Source organism: Pelmatolapia mariae, linkage group LG10_11 (genome assembly GCF_036321145.2).
Source record: "Pelmatolapia mariae isolate MD_Pm_ZW linkage group LG10_11, Pm_UMD_F_2, whole genome shotgun sequence".
Taxonomy (NCBI): Eukaryota; Metazoa; Chordata; class Actinopteri; order Cichliformes; family Cichlidae; genus Pelmatolapia; species Pelmatolapia mariae.
The window spans coordinates 48,098,301-48,120,863 of NC_086236.1; the positions used below are offsets into that span (position 1 = coordinate 48,098,301).

General features: G+C 40.2%; 3 protein-coding genes across 3 annotated transcripts; 1 reads left to right on the top strand and 2 right to left on the bottom strand.

Moving 5' to 3' along the window:
* Positions 1 to 1,187: 1,187 nt before the first annotated feature.
* Positions 1,188 to 15,016, bottom strand: trmt11 (tRNA methyltransferase 11 homolog). The gene is made up of 13 exons (XM_063486768.1): positions 14,909 to 15,016; positions 14,474 to 14,539; positions 14,257 to 14,330; positions 14,047 to 14,128; positions 13,819 to 13,911; positions 13,599 to 13,733; positions 13,367 to 13,523; positions 13,198 to 13,278; positions 12,904 to 13,068; positions 12,382 to 12,454; positions 10,974 to 11,108; positions 5,668 to 5,788; positions 1,188 to 3,048 (listed from the first exon to the last, which is right to left on the bottom strand). The coding sequence occupies exons 1-13, from the start codon at positions 14,984 to 14,986 to the stop codon at positions 2,908 to 2,910; spliced, it is 1,401 nt and encodes a 466-aa protein (XP_063342838.1). The 5' UTR covers positions 14,987 to 15,016; the 3' UTR covers positions 1,188 to 2,907.
* A 456-nt stretch (positions 15,017 to 15,472) lies between these two features.
* si:dkey-29b11.3 (actin-binding Rho-activating protein-like) lies at positions 15,473 to 16,471 on the top strand. Its single transcript, XM_063488073.2, has 2 exons — positions 15,473 to 15,609; positions 15,966 to 16,471. The coding sequence occupies exon 2, from the start codon at positions 15,974 to 15,976 to the stop codon at positions 16,466 to 16,468; it is 495 nt and encodes a 164-aa protein (XP_063344143.1). The 5' UTR covers positions 15,473 to 15,609; positions 15,966 to 15,973; the 3' UTR covers positions 16,469 to 16,471.
* A 1,810-nt stretch (positions 16,472 to 18,281) lies between these two features.
* Positions 18,282 to 20,163, bottom strand: hint3 (histidine triad nucleotide binding protein 3). The gene is made up of 5 exons (XM_063488072.1): positions 19,975 to 20,163; positions 19,411 to 19,528; positions 19,165 to 19,234; positions 18,722 to 18,848; positions 18,282 to 18,393 (listed from the first exon to the last, which is right to left on the bottom strand). Exons 1-5 carry the CDS (start codon positions 20,113 to 20,115, stop codon positions 18,346 to 18,348), a joined length of 504 nt encoding a protein of 167 aa, XP_063344142.1. The 5' UTR covers positions 20,116 to 20,163; the 3' UTR covers positions 18,282 to 18,345.
* Between the last annotated feature and the right edge of the window lie 2,400 nt (positions 20,164 to 22,563).

The following is a 22,563-nucleotide window of genomic DNA, read 5'->3' on the forward strand; positions in this document are numbered from 1 at the left end:
TGGCTACTTTTCGTTGCAGTTTTTGAATTTATCAGTGAGAGGATAAAATAATTGTCTAAATATAAGGAAGCATTTTGATAGCATCAACACAAGGACTCACAAATGTCAGCAAATTCCTATCGGAAAGCAACCCACATGGTAATTAACACATAAAGCACCCGCACAACCATGAATGCGAGCGAAAATGTGGGCCACTTACATAGATTATGTTGTAGGCTCTACAAAGATTCAAGTCTTACGCTGTGGTACAGTACAACAAAACATTTTGTTAATTCATATTTTTTAGACAGACAACTAGCTACAAACTAGTGTATTTTTGGGGTCACGAATAGAATCTGCCATTTCATGTAGTCATCTTGCTGTGGCCCAGAGTTTGACTGAAATGTCTCATTTTTACTGTGTCCCACTTAGGGGCTGCAAAGGCATCAGATTTTAATTCCACAATCAATGACATTATTGCCATGCATACAAAAAAAATATCCCAATAATAATAGTGATAGCAATAATGAGTTAAATAACTTTTTTGTTCAGTTCCAGTTGCATTCACCTTCTCCTTTGGATTCAAAATTTGCTTTCTAAATTGTTTTTGTGTGGAGAACCTGGGAGTCAGTTTGTTCTGATGCTAATAATTAGATTTAAGTCATCGATTGCATGCAAGTGTCCTAAGTGTGCCGTTTGTTGTCACTGATTCAGCAGGCTGAAGGTCACTTTCAGACTGAAGGGAGTTTAATCAGGAGTCATTGTTCCAAAACAGTGGACCTCCACTCCTTCAGGGGGTTCCCCTCTGAGAAACAAAAGAGAGGAGGAAAGGGGCAGAGGTGACCAAATGAGGAGCTGAAGAGAAGAACTGCTACAGGTCAAAAGGGAGGGATAAAAGATTTAGTATAAAGAGATTAATGGAGCAGGAAGAGAACCATTGCTTAAAACCCCATTAAATAATATGTATATCACTACAAAAGGAGAAAGTAAAGGAGGCATCTCTGTAATTATCAATCCAACCAGTGTTTGGAGTATGATTATATTTACAAGTTAGGTCTCGAATCATTTTATTATCACAGACCGACATCAGGAAACTGCTCTGCTGCAGTTAGCATCCAACATAAAACAAAACCAGATCTCGCAAGTACACACATGTATAAACATGGGCACAAACAGAATTTCCTCAGCGTCTGGACAGCATTACGTGGTGTGTAGAGAGGAACCCCCCCCCCCACATACCCTCCCTCTCTCTCCCTAATTATAGTCTGCATCACTGGAGTCTGAGGGCTCCTGAGAACTTGTTTTATCACTGTATTATGGAAGCACACACACACAGTAATAGACAGCATGTGCATTAAAACTACCATCTCCAACTAACAGTGTTCTTCTGTTGTGGTGAATATGGGAAGGAAAATACCAAGAGCGAGAGGGCAGAAGTGAAAAGTAAGGAAAGCCGAGGTCTCTGTCTTGTGGAATAATTTGATTTCGCTTGATGATGATGGACAACAAAAGGTCGCTGTGGGAACTGTAAACAACACGCACCGCAAACGATGGTGAGCCGGGTATCATGTGATGGTGCCAGGAACTCTCCCTGTGAAGCAGGGCGAAGGGGAAGTGTGGTGGAAAGGCAGAGGCCCAACTGATAAACACAGCAAAGGGGTACTGCACATGAGGGCCTGCTACGTCGCTCTCAGGAGATAAATAATGAGCCAGGCTGCATGTAAACTGTGGTCAGAAAACAACAAAAGCTGCTGACTAACTGTAGTGGTGGAGAAGTGGGGACGCCCTGTGATTTGGGATCTTTCCTGCACAGGGAGGCCACCTAAACATGCTCTCTTACTCTGAGCCAAAGCAGAACCGTGGATATAAATGTCCATTCTGTTTTGTTCAATATGTGGGCTCTATGACAGAGTTAAAGTCGGTTAAACTGACAGAGCTAATGTAAAGATGAGGACAGAATTATTAGCACCCCTATGAAATTGAAATTTTTTGTTTAAGGATTTCCAAAGCGCTGTTAAACAGAGCAAGTCATTTTTAAGACAGGTTTTCCAAACATCCCAGTTTAATTTTGGATTTTCTAGACACAGCGGGGGGTTGTACTATGGCTCAGTGAAATGGTCAGTTTCTCAGGGGGCTAATAACTTTGATCCTGGTCAATTTTGTTTGTTCTGAATTATTCTCTAAAATAATTAATATTTCATGGGGAAAATCAGCATGTTTAGGAATGCTATGCTAAAAAAAAAACACTTTTTTGATAAAAAATTTTGACAGAAAATTTCAATTTTATAGGGCGGGTAATCATTTTGACCTCATCTGTATAAGGTGCACTGGCATCATGGGGGTAAAATTATAGTAAATATGAGAAAATATAGACTCTTATCAATTTTACACATAAAGACCAGTTGCTAGGTAACAGAGAGTGTGAAAACACTTTTGGAGTGTGGTTATGGCAGAGCTGTGTTATGACAATGACATCAGCAATCTTATATTTGGGTTTTTAGTATCTGAGCATGTGACATACATACATAGACACTGGTGTCTTCCAGGTAGAAAGTTCCACATTATGAACTATGCACAACCTGCATTATGGAACCATGGATCCATGTTTGGGGAGTCTGGTCAATTCTTAATTACCACATTCTACAATTAACAGCTAAATTATAAATGTTACATTAGAAAATATCTGTTATAGAGATGCACTTCATTTCCCTTTCTCTTACCTAATTTCAGACTCTCAAAAGTACCACTCAGAAAGAACACGCACATTTTTGGTTTATTTGCAAAGAAATAAAAAACAAATAGATTTTTAAAAAATGGGATAACTTGTTTTTCTTTTGAGAGCACTGACAACAATGCGCTGATTAAAAAGTTTCATCTTTTTTGATAAGACACTGAGGAAATTTGGTGATCTTCATCCCATTGATGCGTTCAGTCCCCGCTGACATCAGATTTGTTGTTCTCCTTGGTGGACTTTTTGTTAAGTCCACTGAAGTACTTCTCTCTGAAGGCATTGTGACCCTGGTAGGCGCTGAAGCGTGGATCTGACAGATGGGCCAGGCTATCAAATTCCTGGAAAGAGACGCAGAGGTTACTGTGCTGAACCTGCTTAACTTAAAAATCTACAAGTTTCCCACAGATATTAAAACTAATTATTCAGTTTACTAAAATATTCTTGCTGCTCCAACCAACATGACATCTTGCTAATAAAGTTTTCATTATGAATAACATATATTACATCTTGAAAACAAAGAAATGAAGTAAATAAATAAATGGACAAAATCAGAAACACCTGAATAAAAGGCAGCTTTTATTTTTGCTTTGCTAAATTCCTCCTACAAATCAACACAGTACTCTCTCACAAGGTGTGCACATGTCTGGCATGTTTATAGAATAGGAAGGGTTATGCGTATATTAATAATACACACACAGGTGATGAAATAAAGGAAAAACCTAAGGAGATGTGGAAAACTCAACGCAAAAGACGCCTCGTGGCACGTATAATAATGCTGAGCAGGTGTTCCAGGTTTTGTATGGATGGGAGAAGGAAAATACTTAAATGCTTCTGGAAAATTGGATTTTTCTAAGCTGCAGATGGCAAGCGTGCCAGTCTCAAAGGCTTCTCAGGTGGGCAGTGTTTTAACAGGAACATTGACTAAAGTGGTATGTGGCTTTAGATCTACAGGAAAGAGTACATAGTGGGTAACAAATTATGGCTTTGTGATGCTTGTGCATTAATGACATTAGATATTATTGTCAGAAGAAAAGAAGCTGCATGTGGAAAAAGTGCTGACGGCCTGTGAGGCATCCTTAAACATACTGCTGAGAAGTGCATGAGTATCATAAACAGCCCCGAAATGCTGCTCAACTCTGAAAATGAGGGATTCTGTTACGCTACCATGACATCAATCATCCCAAGTTTGTTTTGAGTGATCGTCTTTATCACATAAATGAAACATTTCCGTCCTGATTGCAGTGGTCTCTCCCTTGATGAGAATGTCCCCATCCATGCAGCAAAAGAGAGAGAGCACTGAATGTGGTTTAAGTATGAAAATAATGTGTATCATATGTTGTGGCCTTTGCAGCCACCAAATCTCAACCCAACTCAACACCCGTAGGACACAACTCTCCACCACCATCATCAAAACACCAACTGAGGGAATAGGATTGGGAAAAATGGCTGATCCCTCCAGTAGTGCTTCACAAGCACACAAGACCATTTATCTGTTACGCAGCTGAAAATCAGCTGTTGTGAATCTCAGTTTTACCTCCACTATTAAGGTAACTGCTAATCAAGGGTGGAGAAATAATGAGGTGAGTTAAGAAATGATGACTCCAATCCTGGGGCCTGTAATTTGTCAAAGACACCTCCTCTTTGCTTGCCGATGCTGCCAAGCAACCTGGAAACGTTTTTTATTGCCATTCTGAGGAAAAGATTCAGGTTTAAAAGGTAAAAAGACTGACAACATAAGCACGACCCCAGAGTGATGAGGATAAAAAGACGTGACTACAAAACTGGCACAGGAGAAAACAGTGGTTCTTTACTCTTTCAGGTGGAGAGTTACATATACTGAATGTAAAAATCAGGTGAATGACAAGCGGTCTTGGTAACCAAACAAATTTTCTAACACCTCATAAATAAGAAGAGGTGAGGTTTCTTTATGGAGCTTTACAGGAAACATTCAAAACAATTAGGCCAACTTCTTCACTGTCAAAACCGGGAAACTGCGGACACACGCATAGAAAAGCTTTTAAGTGTTGACACACATCAGGCTGCGAATCCTGACGAGCGCGTGCAGATAGGTGCAGACAGAGGGCAATTTGAAAAAAAAAAACTACAAAACAAAACAAAAAAACTCTGAGCTATAGATACCAGTCAGATAACCTCACACAACGTGTCTCGGTGTGTGCGTGTCATACCGGGCGCTTTATGGGAGCAATTTGGGGTTTTGAAGCGGAATGGATGTCAGATCCAAAGATGGATTGTTTTCCATACAATGTGTGATTATGCCTTTTAGGGTTCCAGTATAAAAGAAATGAGCCAATCACAGCCAGATGGTGAGGATTTACCCGAGACAGACAGAGAGACACCATCACTTCCAGCGGGAGACATGTAAAAGAACACACATACGCACATACTACATCCGTGCTCATGACGCGTGCGTTCATGACAAGAAAAAAAAAACTCCATGAAAAAACATTAAATGCATGGAGGAAAAGGCAGGCGAACACATGTTCTCATTTTACTAGAAGAAAAAGAAGTTATATCAGTTTATGTGTGTTTCATGCACACACATAAACAAATTCTGCACCACGCACACAAATTTGGTCTGCTGTGAAGATATGAGGTCATTTGTAATGATGCAACCACAATAGATAACCTAAAAACAACATATTTAGCTAGTTGTGATGAAAATGTGCACTTTGAAATCCCTTGGCTTCATCTGGACAGTAACTGGACGAATGACATCACCTGAAGCAAACAGCTAACAGAATGAAAAATAATGACAAATGCCATCTATTTAATTCTTCTAATCAGCATCCAACGCAGCCTGATTTACTGCATTTGCTATCATGTGACGACAAACAGCATGTCCCAGCACTGGAACTGGAAAATATTTTCCTTCTCTGTAAATTAGGCAACTGATTCATTTTGTTTCATCTCTTACACAAACGCCCACATGGACACACCTCTGGTTCTTTGATCTTTTCCATGGCGATCAGACGCCGTGACGTGTGGCTTGAGAGTGTCTGCTCACAGTTGCTGATGAGCTGGAGACATGGATGAAGAGGAACCATCTCCTCACAGTACCTGGAAAGACGCCCCACAAACACACAGATACACACACACACATGCTACAGATCAGTTTAAATGAGGAGGAAACAAAGAGACAGAAATATAAAGCTAAACCAATATCCATCATCTGACTCTAATAAATTTTGATTGTATGCATCAAAAGTCTGAATGAGAGGAAGTGTAAGTCCCTTGTGATAACAATGCGCTACAGATTTCATCTGGAGGCCATTAAAAGGCTGCCAGGACAGAGTAATTCTGTCAAGATTACTACCTAACTTTTGCCAGCTCTTTGGGGGGGTTTTTCAGCGCGCTCTAATGTCTTTCTTTGCTCTGTGTGTGCTTCTTTCTGTTTCTCAAATAAACACGAAACATTCAAGAGGTTCGGTGCCACCACGGCTGGCGAGGCTAAGGTAGCTCGTTTTGTGCGAAGATGAAGGTGGAAAAAGTGAATGTGACCTGTCGGGTTGGCTGCTGGCTCTGTCATCGCCAGCCAGGCTGGGTTAGGGCGTATTAACGGCAGCTGATGTATGTGTTTGCATATTTGTGTCAGTAGCACTTTCTCCGAACTACCGTCACGCCAGTACCAGTCCCGACTCAGTCTGATTTGTGCATGACTGTTTGCCTTGTTGCCATGGCGGCAGTTGGGGCTCTGGGGTAATGGGATGTTTGGTTGTCATGGTGACTAGGCAGTGATGCAGTCAGGCAGCAATTCTGAGCTGCCAATCAGGTGCTCAGTATTTCTACCGCACAAATGAACTGCATCATGACAAGGATGAGTTTCTTGTTTTTCCATCACTATTTCTCTTACAAATTGTAATTACAACGTGCCATGTTACTAACAGCCTATTTTATTTAACGACTTGTTTCCTTTAAATTACTTCTTCTTAATTATTGAGATTCAAAAGATGAGATGGCTTTGATCTCCTGCCCTAGCTCTTTTTTTCCCCTTTCACATCAATTTTTTTAACTTTCATCATGGATGCGAGCCCATTTTTGTGTGTCTGACATTCTTGTTTTGTCTGGACAGGTATTTAACATTCACAGTAAGACTGGTTCGAGACTTATCAACATTAAGATTTCCCACATTTCTAATGGGAAACTGTAATAAATTAGTAAATAAACAAAAAGATTATTTAAAAAAAATCAATAGATTTAAACAGTATCACAATTTGGCTCACTCACTATAAAGAGCACCACAGAGTGAACAAATGGACAGTCCAAACACAGTCTGTATATAAATGATAGCTGTAGACTTCCGGGGCCAGATTTACTAACACTCCACCAGCATGAACAAAAAAAGAAGAGAAGAAGAAAAAGTAGTGTTGGTATTTATAAAGACAAAATTGCATTTAAATGGTGGAAACTCAGATTTTTGCGACGGACCGTGTTGCACCAAGTGCGCAAACTTATTTACTAATGTTTGCAAAACAGAATTTATTACTAATTATAAACAGAAAAAAAACACGTCTTATTATTTGCGCTTGGTTTTGAAATGACCCGACCGTGCCTGTGCTTAGAAAACAGCGCAACTTCTGTAAATCAACCAGAAAACTAACCACACCTATGAGAGCTATATGGGGTTTGCACTGACACATTATTCTGCCCCGTTTCAGTGCTGCACCCTTAATCTATCACCAAGGTCTGAGTTGCTAGTTGCAAGTCTTTCTTGTTTACAGACTGATGTTCACGTTGCCAATAGACAGGTCACAGGTCAGTCACAGCTTCTGGGTATGAAAAGCTAAGCCGGAAGTGCCTTAAACCATTTTACCTCGCTCATCACATCCTGATCCAAAACCCCAAGAAAAAAGTTCATTTCAAAGCTTCAAAACAAAGCAACAGTTCACATCATGGCAACTATGGCCATTTTAACTAGTGTTGCCCGTTTAGAGTAAAGCAAATAATAAAGCAGCCGTGGCTACCCTGAGATTGACAAGTCACCACCATTTGTTTCTCAGTCCGATCCCAAGCGCTCTTCACAAACAAATAGGTGACATGACGCTGACTACAGGTATCGCTTCCAAGTGTTTACTTTACTGTAACTGACAGAGAAGACTTGCTGTTTAAGTTCAACAGTTTAACTAAAAATTACAACCGTACTGTTGCATCACACTGCTTTCATAATGTAGAAGCATGCAAAAGCTTAATTATTGCTATACGATTTCTCTGGAAACTTCTTACAATCAAGAAATTACAATCTGAAAATGTCACCACTACTCATTTATTCATCTAATATTACTTCTGACTATGCAGCTGATTCATATCTTTACTTCCCTTATTTATGTTGTAATTAGCTCACTTTATGGCTTTGATGATGGATAACACATCATCCGTCTCGATACTTTTTCTTCATTTATTTTTCGAGGGCAGAAAAGGAAGAGAGTTTAAGCGGTCTGACCTGGTCTAGGCTCTGTCTTTTGCTGACAGGACTTTGTGTCCCCTGTCATCACACGCACACAGCCCCCCATTTTCACGAGGCAGACGGACACACACACAGTCCCCACTGTTTCTATCACAGCCACTGCCACAGATACACACACACATGTATGTGGGGGTATTGGAAACCTGATATCTCCCCTGTAGAGCCCCAGATTAGACCCAGGAGACAGGCTGCGTCTGGGTTTATACACACAGACACACATATCCAACAACACAAACACACACACTCGCAGATCAGCCTGCACACCATAGAGACATAGTTCATACATGTGACTTGCCTGGCCTCAGATGTTTATTTTGGCACGGCGCTCTGACAGGCACCGGGTCAAGCACCGATGAGATGAGTAGCAAAGACAAATGTGTGAACATGGTGACACAAGCGTGTGCACGTGCTCGTACACGGGACCACACACACACATTCGTGCATATGTTTCGATGCGTGCAGAAACACAAAGCGGCTAAATGGATAAAAGTCAAAGGGTTGCAAACTGATGTCTCTCAGTCACAAGGATACAATAATAGCCCGGTGACTGGATCCGTGATTATCCCATCTGCTTCCTGGTCTTTTAATGAGTGACCAGAAAGAGTTTGAGCCCCGTGGCGCTTTTCCTCACCTAACGTCCGTTTCTGCCTTAGTTTGTTGTGGTTCATACCTTCACAAATGAACACCTGCACAGAGAGTCAGCACTTTGCTTTCTGCAAACGCACAGAACCTTTAACAATACACAACTTTGTCTCTGATGAGCAGGATATAAAGTGCACACTGCTGTCAGTTGTGGTTTGCCGTGGCCCAGCTGTATGGGCAAGAAAGCCTCGGCACACCTGAACCTTACTGTAATCCACGCAGGTGGTTAGACACGGGAATCAGAATAAAGGGAAATACCCTAAGATAGCAGAAGGTCCTTTGTTAGTGTACAAATTCAGTAAAACACTGTCTTCTGTCTCTCGGGTTCACTTTTCCCTTAATAAAAATCACAAAGCCAGTTTTAATTATAGACAGAAATCAGTCATTTTTATAAAATGTAATAGTGTCTGCTATGTATTCCGTCTTTGCTTCATATTGTTTAGTTATTTGGGTAATTAATTAGGCCAAAAACAAATTTAAACCTTGTCAGTTGTGCTTACAACAGGCCTGCATTGTGCACTTCTGGTTTATGGCGTAAGCCTGCCCCCTATTGTACAGATCACTATTTAAAGAAAGGCAGCTTTAAGAGATAATGAGGTTTGAGCTTAAAATCTGGATTCCGAATTCAAAACTGTTGTTGGTAATCAACAATAACTAAACATGCAGTTGCCATCTTATCTTGGCAGTGACGCACCAACTCACCTTACACAGCCCCGGTGTTTCCTTATAACTTGTTATAGTACAAGAAAGTTGCACTGAATCCTGAAATCCTAACTCAGTGTTCTTTACAGCAGTGAAAAGGGGAATAAAGGAAAAAGAAATTACTAATGTTGTAAATAAGTGTAATTACAAAGTATCCACTGACTGCAATGATACTGATATGAAGATTGCTAAGAAGGTTATAAAAGCATCTCAGAGCCGCTAAAAGTCCACACAATATGAAAATAGTTTAAATTGTGTCGCTGTATAAAGCTGAGGATAGACACCACTTCAAAGATTATAGGCATGTTTCTAAACTCCCACAATTCTCCAAGCTTCTAGAAAAACTGTTCAATAACCAATTCGACAAATTCTTCGATATACTTAAATTACTCCCCGACAGTCAATATGGATTCAGATCAACATCACCATCATTAACTGCATCAATCGAAGAGATTACAGATGCTGTAGTTTAGAAACAGTATGCAATTGGAGGACTTCAAGGTCTTAAAAAACATTTGATACAATCAGTCATGACATATTAATTGGAACCTTTTGGGGTCAGGAGGGTTATATTGCACTGGGTAAAAAAAACCATTTAATTAATACATGTTTGTTGTGAAGTTGGGTGAATACTCCTGTAACTGCTTGGACTCTGTATGTGGTTTCCTCCAGGGTTCTGTATTGGCTCCACACATGATCATTATTTACATAAATGTTATTTGTAAGATATATGATGTATTAAAATTAGTATTACTTGCAAAGAACACAAATATTTTTTGTTGTGGGGAAAGTAAAGGAGCTGCTGAACTGAAGTAACGTGTCAGCGTGACTCAGTTTAAGTCAAAGAGGTACAAAAATATGATTTTTACAAGGTATAGCGAGAAGTTAGGGCTTTGACCCACTATTTATACACTTTGTGTTTGCACATGTGTATGGATATGTATATATGTCAATCCAAATACACATAACAAGTTGTAAGGACATATTCATGACAGGACAGGGCATAAACAAGAAGCAAAAATTATGCTTATTAGTTAGTTATTACTATTTCAAAAAAAACATTAGCTTGTCGATGCCCTCAGGTGACACTGCATTAAAAACATTATGTGTAAACACAGTCAGCTGTGCCATCCATAAATGCAGGTTAAAGCTCTATCATGCAAAGAAGCAAAGATATGTGAAAATGACCCAGAAACACTGCTTTATATTATATTTGCTTTGAATGCATTGAAAAAGCAGAAGCTTTCAGCTCGCCTCTTATTCAGAAATTGGCATCAGATGTCTTCCTGACGCCACCCCAAAATGCTAACAATAACAAAGTTCTACAAATTTAAGTACTGACAAGTTAACTGGTAAGTTACCTCCAACACTGAACAGATTTATCATCACTCTGAAAATGTTTATAACTAGGTGATGATGCCAAGTCTGTTTACTCACTCTGGCCTGTAGACAGGCAGCCAGTAGACGAGCCTCCCTCCCGTGACCAGGTGGTGGGCAGAGAAGTTTAACAGATCTGTGAAGATGTCACTCAGGTGGTATGCCTGTGAGACTGGGACGTGAGACTCTTCAAAGCTGTACAGAAGATTGAAATGAAATACAACATTTAGAACAGAGCAGCGATGGCAAAACTCTGTGGTTTTATTTGCCGTTTCATGTACTAGTTTCCTCAGGACTAAACACTGGACTAATTCCCCAGTTATTTATATATGTGTATATATATATATATATATATATCAAAAAGCTGAGTTTCCTTATTAGACCTCAGTGCATGCCCGGATGAGTGAGTGAGTGATGTGTAAAAGGTGAATGACACAGGCTGCTGCAACAGAGACGGCTCGGCTGAGCGATAAAAGACTGAACTGCATCACTATTTTTGTTGAATAGATTTTTTTGTACCTTAACTGGGTTCCGGAGGCAGTTTATAACTTTAGCGAGGATCGGGAGATTAATCAATTACGCTGCATTATTGACATCTGCAGTCGGGTGCTCTCTTGTTCGCTCTGTTTACGTAGCTCTGTTAGCGCGGTAATTTAAACCAGCGGTCCACAATCCCCGGGCCATGCACCGGTACCGGTCCGTGAGTCGTTTGGTACCAGGCCACGAGTGTTGAGGTTCAGGTGTGAAATTTATGGTTTACAGGTTTGGGGTTTTTTTCGTTTTATAGTTAATATTTATTGTTTTTATCGTTATCTCAGTTTCCCTGTGTCTTTTCTCGTGTGCTATGAATACATTTTATTTACTTATTTTTGGTACCGGTACTCGTTCTATTTTGTTGTATTTATCCGCGACACCTTAAAGGCCGGTCCGTAAAAATATTGTCGGACATAAACCGGTCCGTGGTCAACCAAACAGAAAAGAGTGTTGCTGCTGCTGAGCCACCTCTTGGTCCTGCACCAGCCAAAACAACTTGATCAAGTTCTGTGTGGAAGCATTTTACACTCAGTGCTGCAGATGAAACCAAACTGATATGTAATGTGTGCAAAAGTCAGATCAGCAGAGGCAGTTATATCAAACATCTGTCAACATCTGTTATGCATAATCACATGCACTTAAAGCATCTTATTCCTGGTACTGTCTGCCAACCCCCCCATAAGCACCAATCCCCCCCACCAGCACCACTACTAAAGTATACTTACGCTATAATGTTAATTAGAAATGTAACGCAAAAAACCTGGAATTTTACGGCTATTTTGAATTTTACTCGAATACAAATACTCCCCCCAAACAAATACCGGCTGCTTTGCACATCTCTAATATATATATATATATATATATATATGGATGGATGGATGGATGGATGGATGTATAGATAGATAGATGTTGATATAATATGTGATGAACTTACACGCCTTCAGCGGGTTTAGCAATGTCCTTGTGGGAGCCTGTTCTCCTCGTGGCTTCCCGGATACCGTATGGCGCTAACAAGAAAAGTCACACAGTGAGTATCAAAAAAATAAAACAAGAAGAGATTTCTTCCTGTTTAAGAAGAATACAGACAGAACAGATGTAGCTGAGGAACATGCTAGCTGCAGTACTGCTATTCAAATTCTAAAGAAACATCAAAAATCTTGCAGTGTCCGTAGGCTGAAGAGCCACACAAAACATAAAAAGACGATCCATGAAACAGGCAGAAATAATGTGTTCAACAGACACTAATGAGCAGCACATAATTTTCAATTACAGTCTGAACCATAGCTAAAGCTTTTCACTCACTGTCAGAATCCTGATAACTGCATATTTTCAGAACATTTTTTATTTATTTGTAACAGCTCAAAGAAACAATCAAATCTAAAGAATAACAGAGATATTTAATGAAAGGAGATGTCAAATCCTTTGTGATCTGGTTAGGGTGAACTAAAGGACCTACGGTCAGTAATGATAGCATCAAACAGAGCAGCATCCCTCCACACAGGCTTGGAAGCATCAGACACCATCACGTCCACGTACATCTTCTGTGTCCCGTACTGCCGCAGGTTGGCTCTGATGTTCTCGTCAGGCCCTCGCCACTTTTGGTTTTTACGGCTTGACCGACCTAAAAGACAAAAGGCACCAACAGCAAATCTGAACAGGGGATTGATCTGATTCAAATATAAAAACAGCAATCCTTAACCTGTAAGACTACAATTGCTGCAGCGTGTAATCTCTAATGAGTAGAGCTTACCTTTCCCATGAATAGTGTTGTAATCAATGTCAGTTCCACATACATAAGCTCCAAAATGAGAACACGCAACCAGCAGGCTCCCTAAAACACATTGCCTCACATTAAAGAAAGTATTTACTTTGCCGTCTATAGCTGTCTGCGGGGGGAAGCAACGACTGGATTAACTTACCTGTGCCTACAAATGGGTCAAAAACCAGGTCATCCTGTTTGACCCTGGCATGGTTGGCCATGATGAATGAGAGGCCAGCGTCCATGCTGGTGTTTCCTATGAAGTGTCTGTTCTTCACACTGTGGGAGCGAATCAGATCACGCTGACCGTCTGCTATCTGTAAAATGGAAGAGTTCAGCTGTAGATCACTCCACATTCATTTAATGTACACAAGTAGCAAAATGCATCTTACCCATCTGCCAAAGTAGATGTAGTTGGGATGCTCGGGGATATTGTTGGGGTCTGTGCCGTAATCCTCTAATAAGCAGAAGATGTGCTGGGGATTCTTAAGGCTAACTGTACCCTCAAAGGGAAGATACTCCAAGGCCTGGTGAGATTGCATTTCACTATTATTATTATTTTATGTGCATATTTATATGTTTTTACATGCACTCGCACATCTAAATACTTACATCGATCCTTTTGATTCTGTCTGTAAACAGCAAAGTTTTGTTGAAAGTGTAGACGTTTATCCGGTATGTGGAGTCTTTGTGCATGAATGGACTCTGCAGGGAATGAAGAGCACAAACAGAAATGAAACGTGTTATTGTGCAACGTAAACATTTGAAATTAAATTTCATACACTTGCAGAAATCTGTCTTTCCAGCATAATAGTATGATACAAACTCTAAGCAACAAACCATGATGTCTGAGGGGAAGTTCAGAAGGGATGTTCTGAGTTCACTGTGTGTTTGCCCGTGGCCCCACAGTTCAAAAGCAGACCTAGAAGGACAATCTAACATGAACTAAAGCCACATCTCAACCAGTCTTGAATCTGTGCAGCATACAGTTATTCCATCAGCAGAGATGTGGCTCCATCACCTTCCTAACTGCAAAGCTTAAACACTTACTTTGCACACACAGATCTGGCCATGATGCTGCGGACATCTTCCTCAGACAAACCATCCAGGCACCAGAAAGGAGACTACGGAGAAGAAGAGAAATGTGGAGTGACTGCAGGGAAATGTGGGATCTACTAAAGAGAAACATCACCATTCTGCTGCCAGTAATCAATGTTTTAGATTAGAATAGAGAGTCAGATTAGAATAAGCCCCTCAACATGCAAACCTTTTCTCTGAAGTTTTCACAGGGACGAAATGGTTTCCCTCTGAGAGCCAGCAGAGCTTTTATTTCCTGCATAAGACGGCATATAAAGCGTGAATACTAATGTTACACAAAACAGAAGAATCACATATGAAATATTAAATTAAATGATTACAAACTGGTTCTATGTGATATAGGCATACAATAATGCCATAAAACAACGCAATATGCTCTATCTGCCAGACCATTTCTCAATTTTGAAGTATTGCTGTGATCAAATTGTAGACATCTCGTCTCCAAAAGAAGGTTACTTTTTTGTTTGCTATGGGCTCATACTTTGAATGAGCCCATAACAAACCGAGAGTCAGAGGAGACTCCAGTCTGCAAATTATCGCTTTTTACACGAACAGTTAATCACTCTGAACCAAAGAGAAACCGACAATATCTGATGCTTGTTACCGGTAACCTGAAGTCTAGATTATCCTGGGCAAGATGCAATAAATACTGGAGGCATGATCGACTACTGAAGGCAGCCATTGTTGTCGCAATTTAAAAATACGTCCGGCTTGAAACCGAGCTCTGACACAAAGTACCGCTTGGGGACTGTATTTCTATAAATGGCAGAAAAATTAGTTACTGTGTTTCATTTAGCTATGATACACTCGTAATAAGTTTTGCACTGCCGCCGTTTTATGCTAACATTATCATACATAAGCACAGGTGAATACTTCGTTTTTAATGTTATTTTGCAACCTTTATTTGCATTAAAAAACTCCTTATTGCTTTTTTCATAAACCTGTGTGTATGTGTCTTTTTAATGTCACATGTAAGCAAATTTTTGTTATCAGTACACATCGGCATGCTTTACTATTCTGGTCATACATGTGTGGATAAAGTCTGTAATCTGCTTTACATCAGAGCCGTCTTGTAAGCCCGCCCCTCCTACTGATTGGCTGTCCGGGTTGTCTCTGCCGTGTCACTGGCTGAAGTTGATGTCCATCACAGTGGTTTTGTCTGGTGACAAAAAGGCATCCATCCACACTCTTGCTTCTGTCAGCACTGCTGCAGTGTTGTTAAGTTGTATTATTTAGTAACAGTGTAACCAGGATTCTCGCTCTTTGGTCGCAATGAAGCGTAACTGCAGGTGAAGGGAGGATCAGGTCAGTGTGTCACTATTTATATTTACTACGAGAATCTGAACTTCCAGGTTACTTTACAAAGCTAAATGTTCACTCGTTGTTGTTTTGATAATGAGATTATATTAACTGTGGGAAATAAGTAATTTCGTTTTAATACGCTGTCAGCTGAATTTACGATTTAAGATTGCGGCTGCCAGTCATAACTGATGTGCCATAATACCAGAGTCATACACACAGCTGGATCACAAGAACAGTTGTGTGAAAAATAAGTAGGTGAGACTTAAAGAATTTGGAAACAATAAAGTAACATTAGAAACATTAAGATGCTGTATTTCTCTGTTGAGAAATGATTGGATATTTAAATTTGTCTTGAACAGAGTCAAACATGGGAACAAACAGCCAGAGTGCCACCATGGAAACAGAGGAGAACGCCCAAACTCCTGCGGCGTGCATCGTTTCTGTGAAAGGCTTGAAGGAAAACTGGCAGAAGTGGTCCAGCGAACACCAGGAGTACCAGAAGCACAATCCCTTCAGTCACAACACCAGACCGAGCGTGATGGTCCCTCAAAGGGGAGGGGATGAGTATGGGAAACCCCTGCAGGGTTCCCTGACAGAGCAACGTGGGAAGGACGCTCACACACACATCAGCAGAGAGGTTCAGGAGCTGTGTGAGGTCATAAGGAGCATTGGGGAGTCGGGGGGCAGCGATGGGAAAGTGATTACTGTAAGATTTGGAAAGCTGTTTGAGCATTATGTGACTATCTCGAATAAACTGGTTGGGATTCTTCTGCGAGCGAGGAAACAGAGACTGGTTGACTTCGAGGGGGAGATGCTGTGGCAGGGGAAGGATGATCACGTAGTTATCACTTTGTTGCAGTGACCAGAAATGTTGATTAGATGCCTTGATTCACTGTGCGTGCAGTACACGCAGGTACACAGGCACTTGATGCGGCAGCTTGTGCAGACAAAGAACATGGGGAAACCACTAAATGTCAGTCAAAATGAGAAAACTTAACTGTTCAGACCTGAGCATTTTTTTTCCCTCCAGCAGCTTGTTGACGAGGTGAAAGTGGAGCAGTGAGCAGATGAGATGACATCAGATTCGCTAATGAGACTGAACTGAAGCCAAAGAGAACATGAGGCTGCCTGTGACAGACATAATGGTGCTATAGGATGAACTTGACCCGACTTGGCCTGACTGCTTCAACATGTATTTATTTTAAGTGTGCTTTGCAATGACACAATATTGCTACAGTTCCAAATTTTGAAACTAATAGTGCAGCTTTAAAGCAATAAGAACCACATCATAAGAAACTATAGATTGCGTACCAGCTCTTATTGAAAGTAAAGCAATAATTTTTTTTTTTTTAAACATACAGCATTAATAGATTAACACTGTCTCCTAATTGTATCATAATAAAGATAAGAAACAATGTCTTGTGTGTTAAAGTGTTATTGCAGGTGAGTTAAGAGTGAAACTGAAAAAGGGTCTGTATGTAAACCACACTGAGACACTACAAAGGCACTGAGAAGCAACAGAATACTGTTTATTCTAAATTAAAGCCATTCTTAAAGTGCAAACCTTTTGTACAGTACATTTTGTTGTTGTTGGTTTTATTCCAATTACCATTGTAAAGTATAGCATCATTTCACAGCACATACTTTCATTCATCTTTCCACATGACATCGAACACCCCCCCCCCCCCCATTGTACTTCACTGCTTGATGAGGTCATGAAGAACAAAATAAATTAACATTACTATCAGCGTCAGAGGATTACTGAGTGGTTGTCACAAATTGCAAGCTTGATGTAAGAACGCATAGCCAAGATTATCAGTTTATATATGATTAATATGATCAATAATGCAAACTTTCGAGGGTGTTTTCTTGAAAAATTTACAATATAACTGAGTTTCTGCAGTTTCATGTTATAGAGCAGACATACAAGGCATGAAAGCAGTTGTGCAAGACAGGAAATCAAACGGCCTGTGAGACATCTGAAATCCCAGAACACGCACTATACAGTGGGTTTTACACTGTATCTCTCTGTGCTCTCTCTGTGTCAGTGTGTATAGGGCACTCTAAGAAGCCCATAATGCCTCACAGAAAGTAGCACACTACCACTGGCCATTACCCACATTGTATAATATCTTGCACTGTGTCAAAGGGAAATTTACAGCCAGTTTAAAAGAAAGAGAGAAAGACGTTTCATTAATTTGCTGAGATATGCTTGGTATAATATGGACTTATCACAAACATTCATGTCAGTATTTATATTTAGCCAACAATCTAGTACCTTTAAATAGTGCAAAAACAAGTAGTGTCCCAAGTGTTTTTGTCTAACTGAGCTCACTATACAGTAATCTACAAAGGAAGTAGGAAGCAAAGCGTACTGAAGTGTTTCTGTAACAGGATGATAATAAACACAGTTCTATTTTATAGGAATTCAAAGTTGATTGCTCATTGGACCCTAAAAGCAATACAATTTTATTAGAGCAGATTTAAAGAAATTTACCTATCTTGTCAAAACTCCAGTGTTCCTTACAGCACTTGTTAGGCATTTTAAAAGAGGCTTTAAGGCTTTAAGTCTCATACTACTTAGGATACAAAATCTCACGCAGGTATATCACCTGTTTAAAATACTGTCATTAGTTGTAGCCAAACAGTCAGCAAAGTAGTTTCCAATATGATATCTGCAAGACGCCTGATTGCAAGTCACCTCAGTGCAGTCAGTCACATATGGCAAGATCCAAGTGATCAGTTTGTCTCGCCTTTAGAGTTGAGAAGCTCAATCAGCTGGTCTGCCTGCAAAACATTAACAAAGGCAGACAGAACAGAAGTCAGACTGTCAGCAGTCTTACTGTGACTAAAACATCACCTGGGTGAACTAAGATGATATCACTAGGAGTTACTGAACTGAATATATTAATGTGTTGACAATGCAAATCTAGAGGGCAGTTCACTGATGCAATCAAGTTACTTAAAACCAGGTTTACACAGCAATGTCCTTATACAGAACAAGGTAGAGACTGACACTGGTCTACATTTTTTCATTTGAAATTTCCACTTCCACACAGAAAGTTAAAATAAAATTTCTACGCAGTAACTTGTAGTACTGAAGTACGGCGCTTACTGTGATGAACCAGTAGGAGTTGAGTCTGTAGAAGAGACGTGACATAAAGCCCATTTGACTGGCAGGTGCCAGGACGTGAAGGTGGAGGTGTGTGACAGAACAGAATGGAGGCCAGTGGAAACCAAATCTGCAGGAAAAGAAAAGGGTTTAGAGATACTACTTATTTTTTGTTTTTTAACTCATTTTAGCTGATACAACAACAAAGCAAACTGTTACTAAGGTTAAGCAATTAAACTGCATTACAAATGATCTACTATAATTCTGACTAGATTAAGTGCTAATGTTCAATTGGTAACTAAAAAACAAAACTGACCCCAAAACTGTGAATATTTGGTTGTCTGGCAACAAAAGATGAATTACTAAAACTGTCTGAAGCTCATACATTCATAACCCACTAATGCAAATTACCATGGAGAGCTGTGAAGAACCAAAATGAAACCCACCTGACATCACTGAGGTCCGTTATGTTGTTTTTTTCCAGGATCTCCTTCCCTTTGTCGACCATCCGCTTCACTGGACATAAAAAACAAAAACAGATGATCCATTTTAAACATTTGCAGTTACTTTTTTTAAAAATAGTTTCCAACCATCCACAGCATTAGTCAGTAATATGTCAGCAATATTGTCTGAGCTGATATAAAATGAAAATCCATAAGCATTACTTAAAAAGTATGCAGATTAAACTTTACCCAATGGTAGGTGCTCTTTAGTTAGGGATTTACAGTTTCCTACATGTTTGGTTGGGACAACAAGGTAGTGATGGGGGGCTCCAGGTTTGATGTCTCTGAAACATGAGATCTCTTCATCCTGCAGTAATAACAGAACATAACACACACATTTACACTTTAAACGTGAACGACATTACAGAATGCCTCTAGCATTGGTGCCAAATGCAATTAGTATACTGAATATAATGTAATTTATTGGAGTCTGATTTATGTATATGTATATGTATAAATATGTGCTTATTATTCTCTGTATTTTTAATATGAACTGATGCTACGGTTTAACCAACCAGCCTTCGGTATATGTCGGGGGTGAGCCACACCTTTCAGCACAGTAAATCAATAACTCCACAGCTATGGGACTAACTAGCTACAATACCACTCAATTACACTCGTTTACAGTGAAATTAAAAGTCTCTGAAGGACTAGTTTCAGAGCTTTTACTACTCGTAAACGCAGGTATTGACAATTAAAGTGTCTTAGGCTAGCTAGCAACGCATTCATAATTATTTATTACAATATTCTTACACAGTGAAGAAGCTCTGTGCCCATTTCATTGTTTACAATCCTGCAGAAAATACATTTCTTATCATATCCTTCGGCTGGCACATTGCTGTTGCTTTTGGAAATATCAACCCGAGCAGGTTGTGTATCCTGGATTTCGGCCATTGTGGTGTACGGAGCTGTCAACAATCAGGCATGCTGCGTCGATCCAAGAGAACATCGAACGCATCAAGCTCGATCGTTCGTCGATCCTTATTGCAGATGTCAGGGAACAGAATTGTCAGAAGATGGCGACATATCTTCTACTTTCCCTGGTGACCGAATCTGTCACACACTAACAATTGTCTCAAACGCACCTTTCATGTTCTCTGATGAAACCAGAAGGGCCCTCATATATAACTTTTTATATAAGTCGTATTTTCAGCACTCTCTGAATAGTCAACACTGCCACACTGCAGTAGGAATTTATTGTTCTGTGGATGGTTGTCTCACAGAAATAAATAAATAAATAAAAATAAACTCAACACTTACTGTCAGAGAACAAAACCAGACAGTTATCTTACTATATGATCCAAATAGAAAGGGATAACTAAGGGTTAATTTGCTCAGGCTAGAGAATATTAAAGTGGAAGTGTTTCATTAAAGACTCTGAGGTCTAAAGTCAACAGCACAAAGCATAACTGAGATAGACGTTAAGTGATGCTGTATTGTTAGTCAAGGCTGCAGTGAAACTGCTCCACTATGTAACTTAAACAAAACTAACCACCTACCAACCCGCCCCTGCATTTACTCAGTGTGGTTAGCCGTGGTTTTCCTTTACTGTTGGTCTTTCTTAGTTCCTTTCCCCTGTGACACATGCAATGGGTACATATACGTTATGGTCTGTTGTTAGGTGTTTGCAAACAAGTGCGCCTCCTCTGCATTAAACTATGCTGCAAGGATAAAGACTGTAGTTGAAGGTGTTCAAGGTGATATGAGATGGATTTCTTGAGCAGTCAGGCAAAAATGTGAATTTTGCAGAAAAAAAGTATTTCTTTGGACTAAATCACATAGTGAGCTGTAGCACCCCATGATACTATTATGCACCGATCAGGCTTAATATCATAACAGGTGCATAATGTTGATCATCTCCGCATCACGGCACCTGTTAGTGGGTGGGATATATTACATCCATACTGGCAATGGAAGAATGTGACCTGGTCTGACTCTTTTCTTTTACAGTGTTGAGCAATGTTCTGCTGGGAAAACTTAGGTCCATGTGAATGTTACTTTGACACCTTCCACCTATTTAATCATTGTTGCAGACCCTTTCCAGGAAACGACATTCCCTGATTGCTGTGGCCTCTTTCAGCAGGGCCTTCCCACAATCTGCCACAAAGCAGAAATGGTTCAGGGATGGTTTGAAGAGCACAACAGTGAGTTTGAAACGTTGACTTGGCCCCCCAAATCCCCCAGATCTCAGTCCACTTGCTGGACAACTCGTTCTGATCCACGGAGGCCCCACCTCATAGCTTACAGGACTTCAGTTACCATCTTGGCGCAGGTACGACAGAACACCTTCAGGAGTCTAGAGGAGTCTTTGGCTTCATGGGTCAGGGCTGTTTTGATTGTTTTGACGTAGTTTTGAAGTTGGCCGTTTTAAAAACACACAGGAGGTTGTTTGAATATGTGAATAGGAAAATGTTTACAGTTTCCTTTATAACATCCTTGCTATGATAACTGAAGCGTATCTGATGTCAATAGAATGTCTGTTAAAAATCGAACAGCATTTGTGCACCTATGGTGGCAGAATGCAGTGGTTGATTAATCATTTTGGTGTTAATGACTTAGATGGCGGCTATTTGTTTAGTAGTTGTCAGTCGTGGTGCTACTCTGGCTGTGATTTCTGGTTGCGGGGGGTGTTGAAAGCCTGTTTGGGCTGGGCTTGATGTATTCTGTGCAACACAATAACAAAATAAAATCATTAGTCATTACTGTATGTACCTTTTAATCGTGGCTTCTCATCACAATGCTTTTGTTTAGTTTCTTTGGAACAGAAGCAGCTGATGATTGTAGCGTGGTGATCAGCACAGGTTCTGGGCTCAAAGCCAGGCTCGGGCCTCTGTGTGTGTGTGTGTGTGTGTGTGTGTGTGTGTGTGTACGGGTTCGTACTATCCTGGTGGGGACCAAAATCTGACTTTTACTATCCTGGTGGGGACTTTCTGCACCGTGGGGACCAAAATCCAGGTCCCCTCGGGGTTGAAAGCAATTTTCACACTCAAAATGCGGTTTTACTGTCAGGGTTACAATTAGGTTATGGTTAGGTTTAGGGTAAGGGTTAGGGTTAGGCATTCATTTTTAATGGTTAGGGTTAGGGTAAGGGGCTAGGGAAAGCATTATGTCAATGGGATGTCCCCACGAGGATAGCAAACCAGACATGTGTGTGTGTGTGTGTGTGTGCGTGTGTGTGTGTGTGTGTGTGTGTGTGTTCTCTGTTTAGTGAATTTAAACTGGTTGTAAGTGTGAATTGTTGTCTATCTCAATGTGCTAGCCCTGCGACAGACTGACAATTATTACAGTTATTATGATTTTGTATTTTCCAAGTACTTTTTTTTTTAATTTCATACTGACATT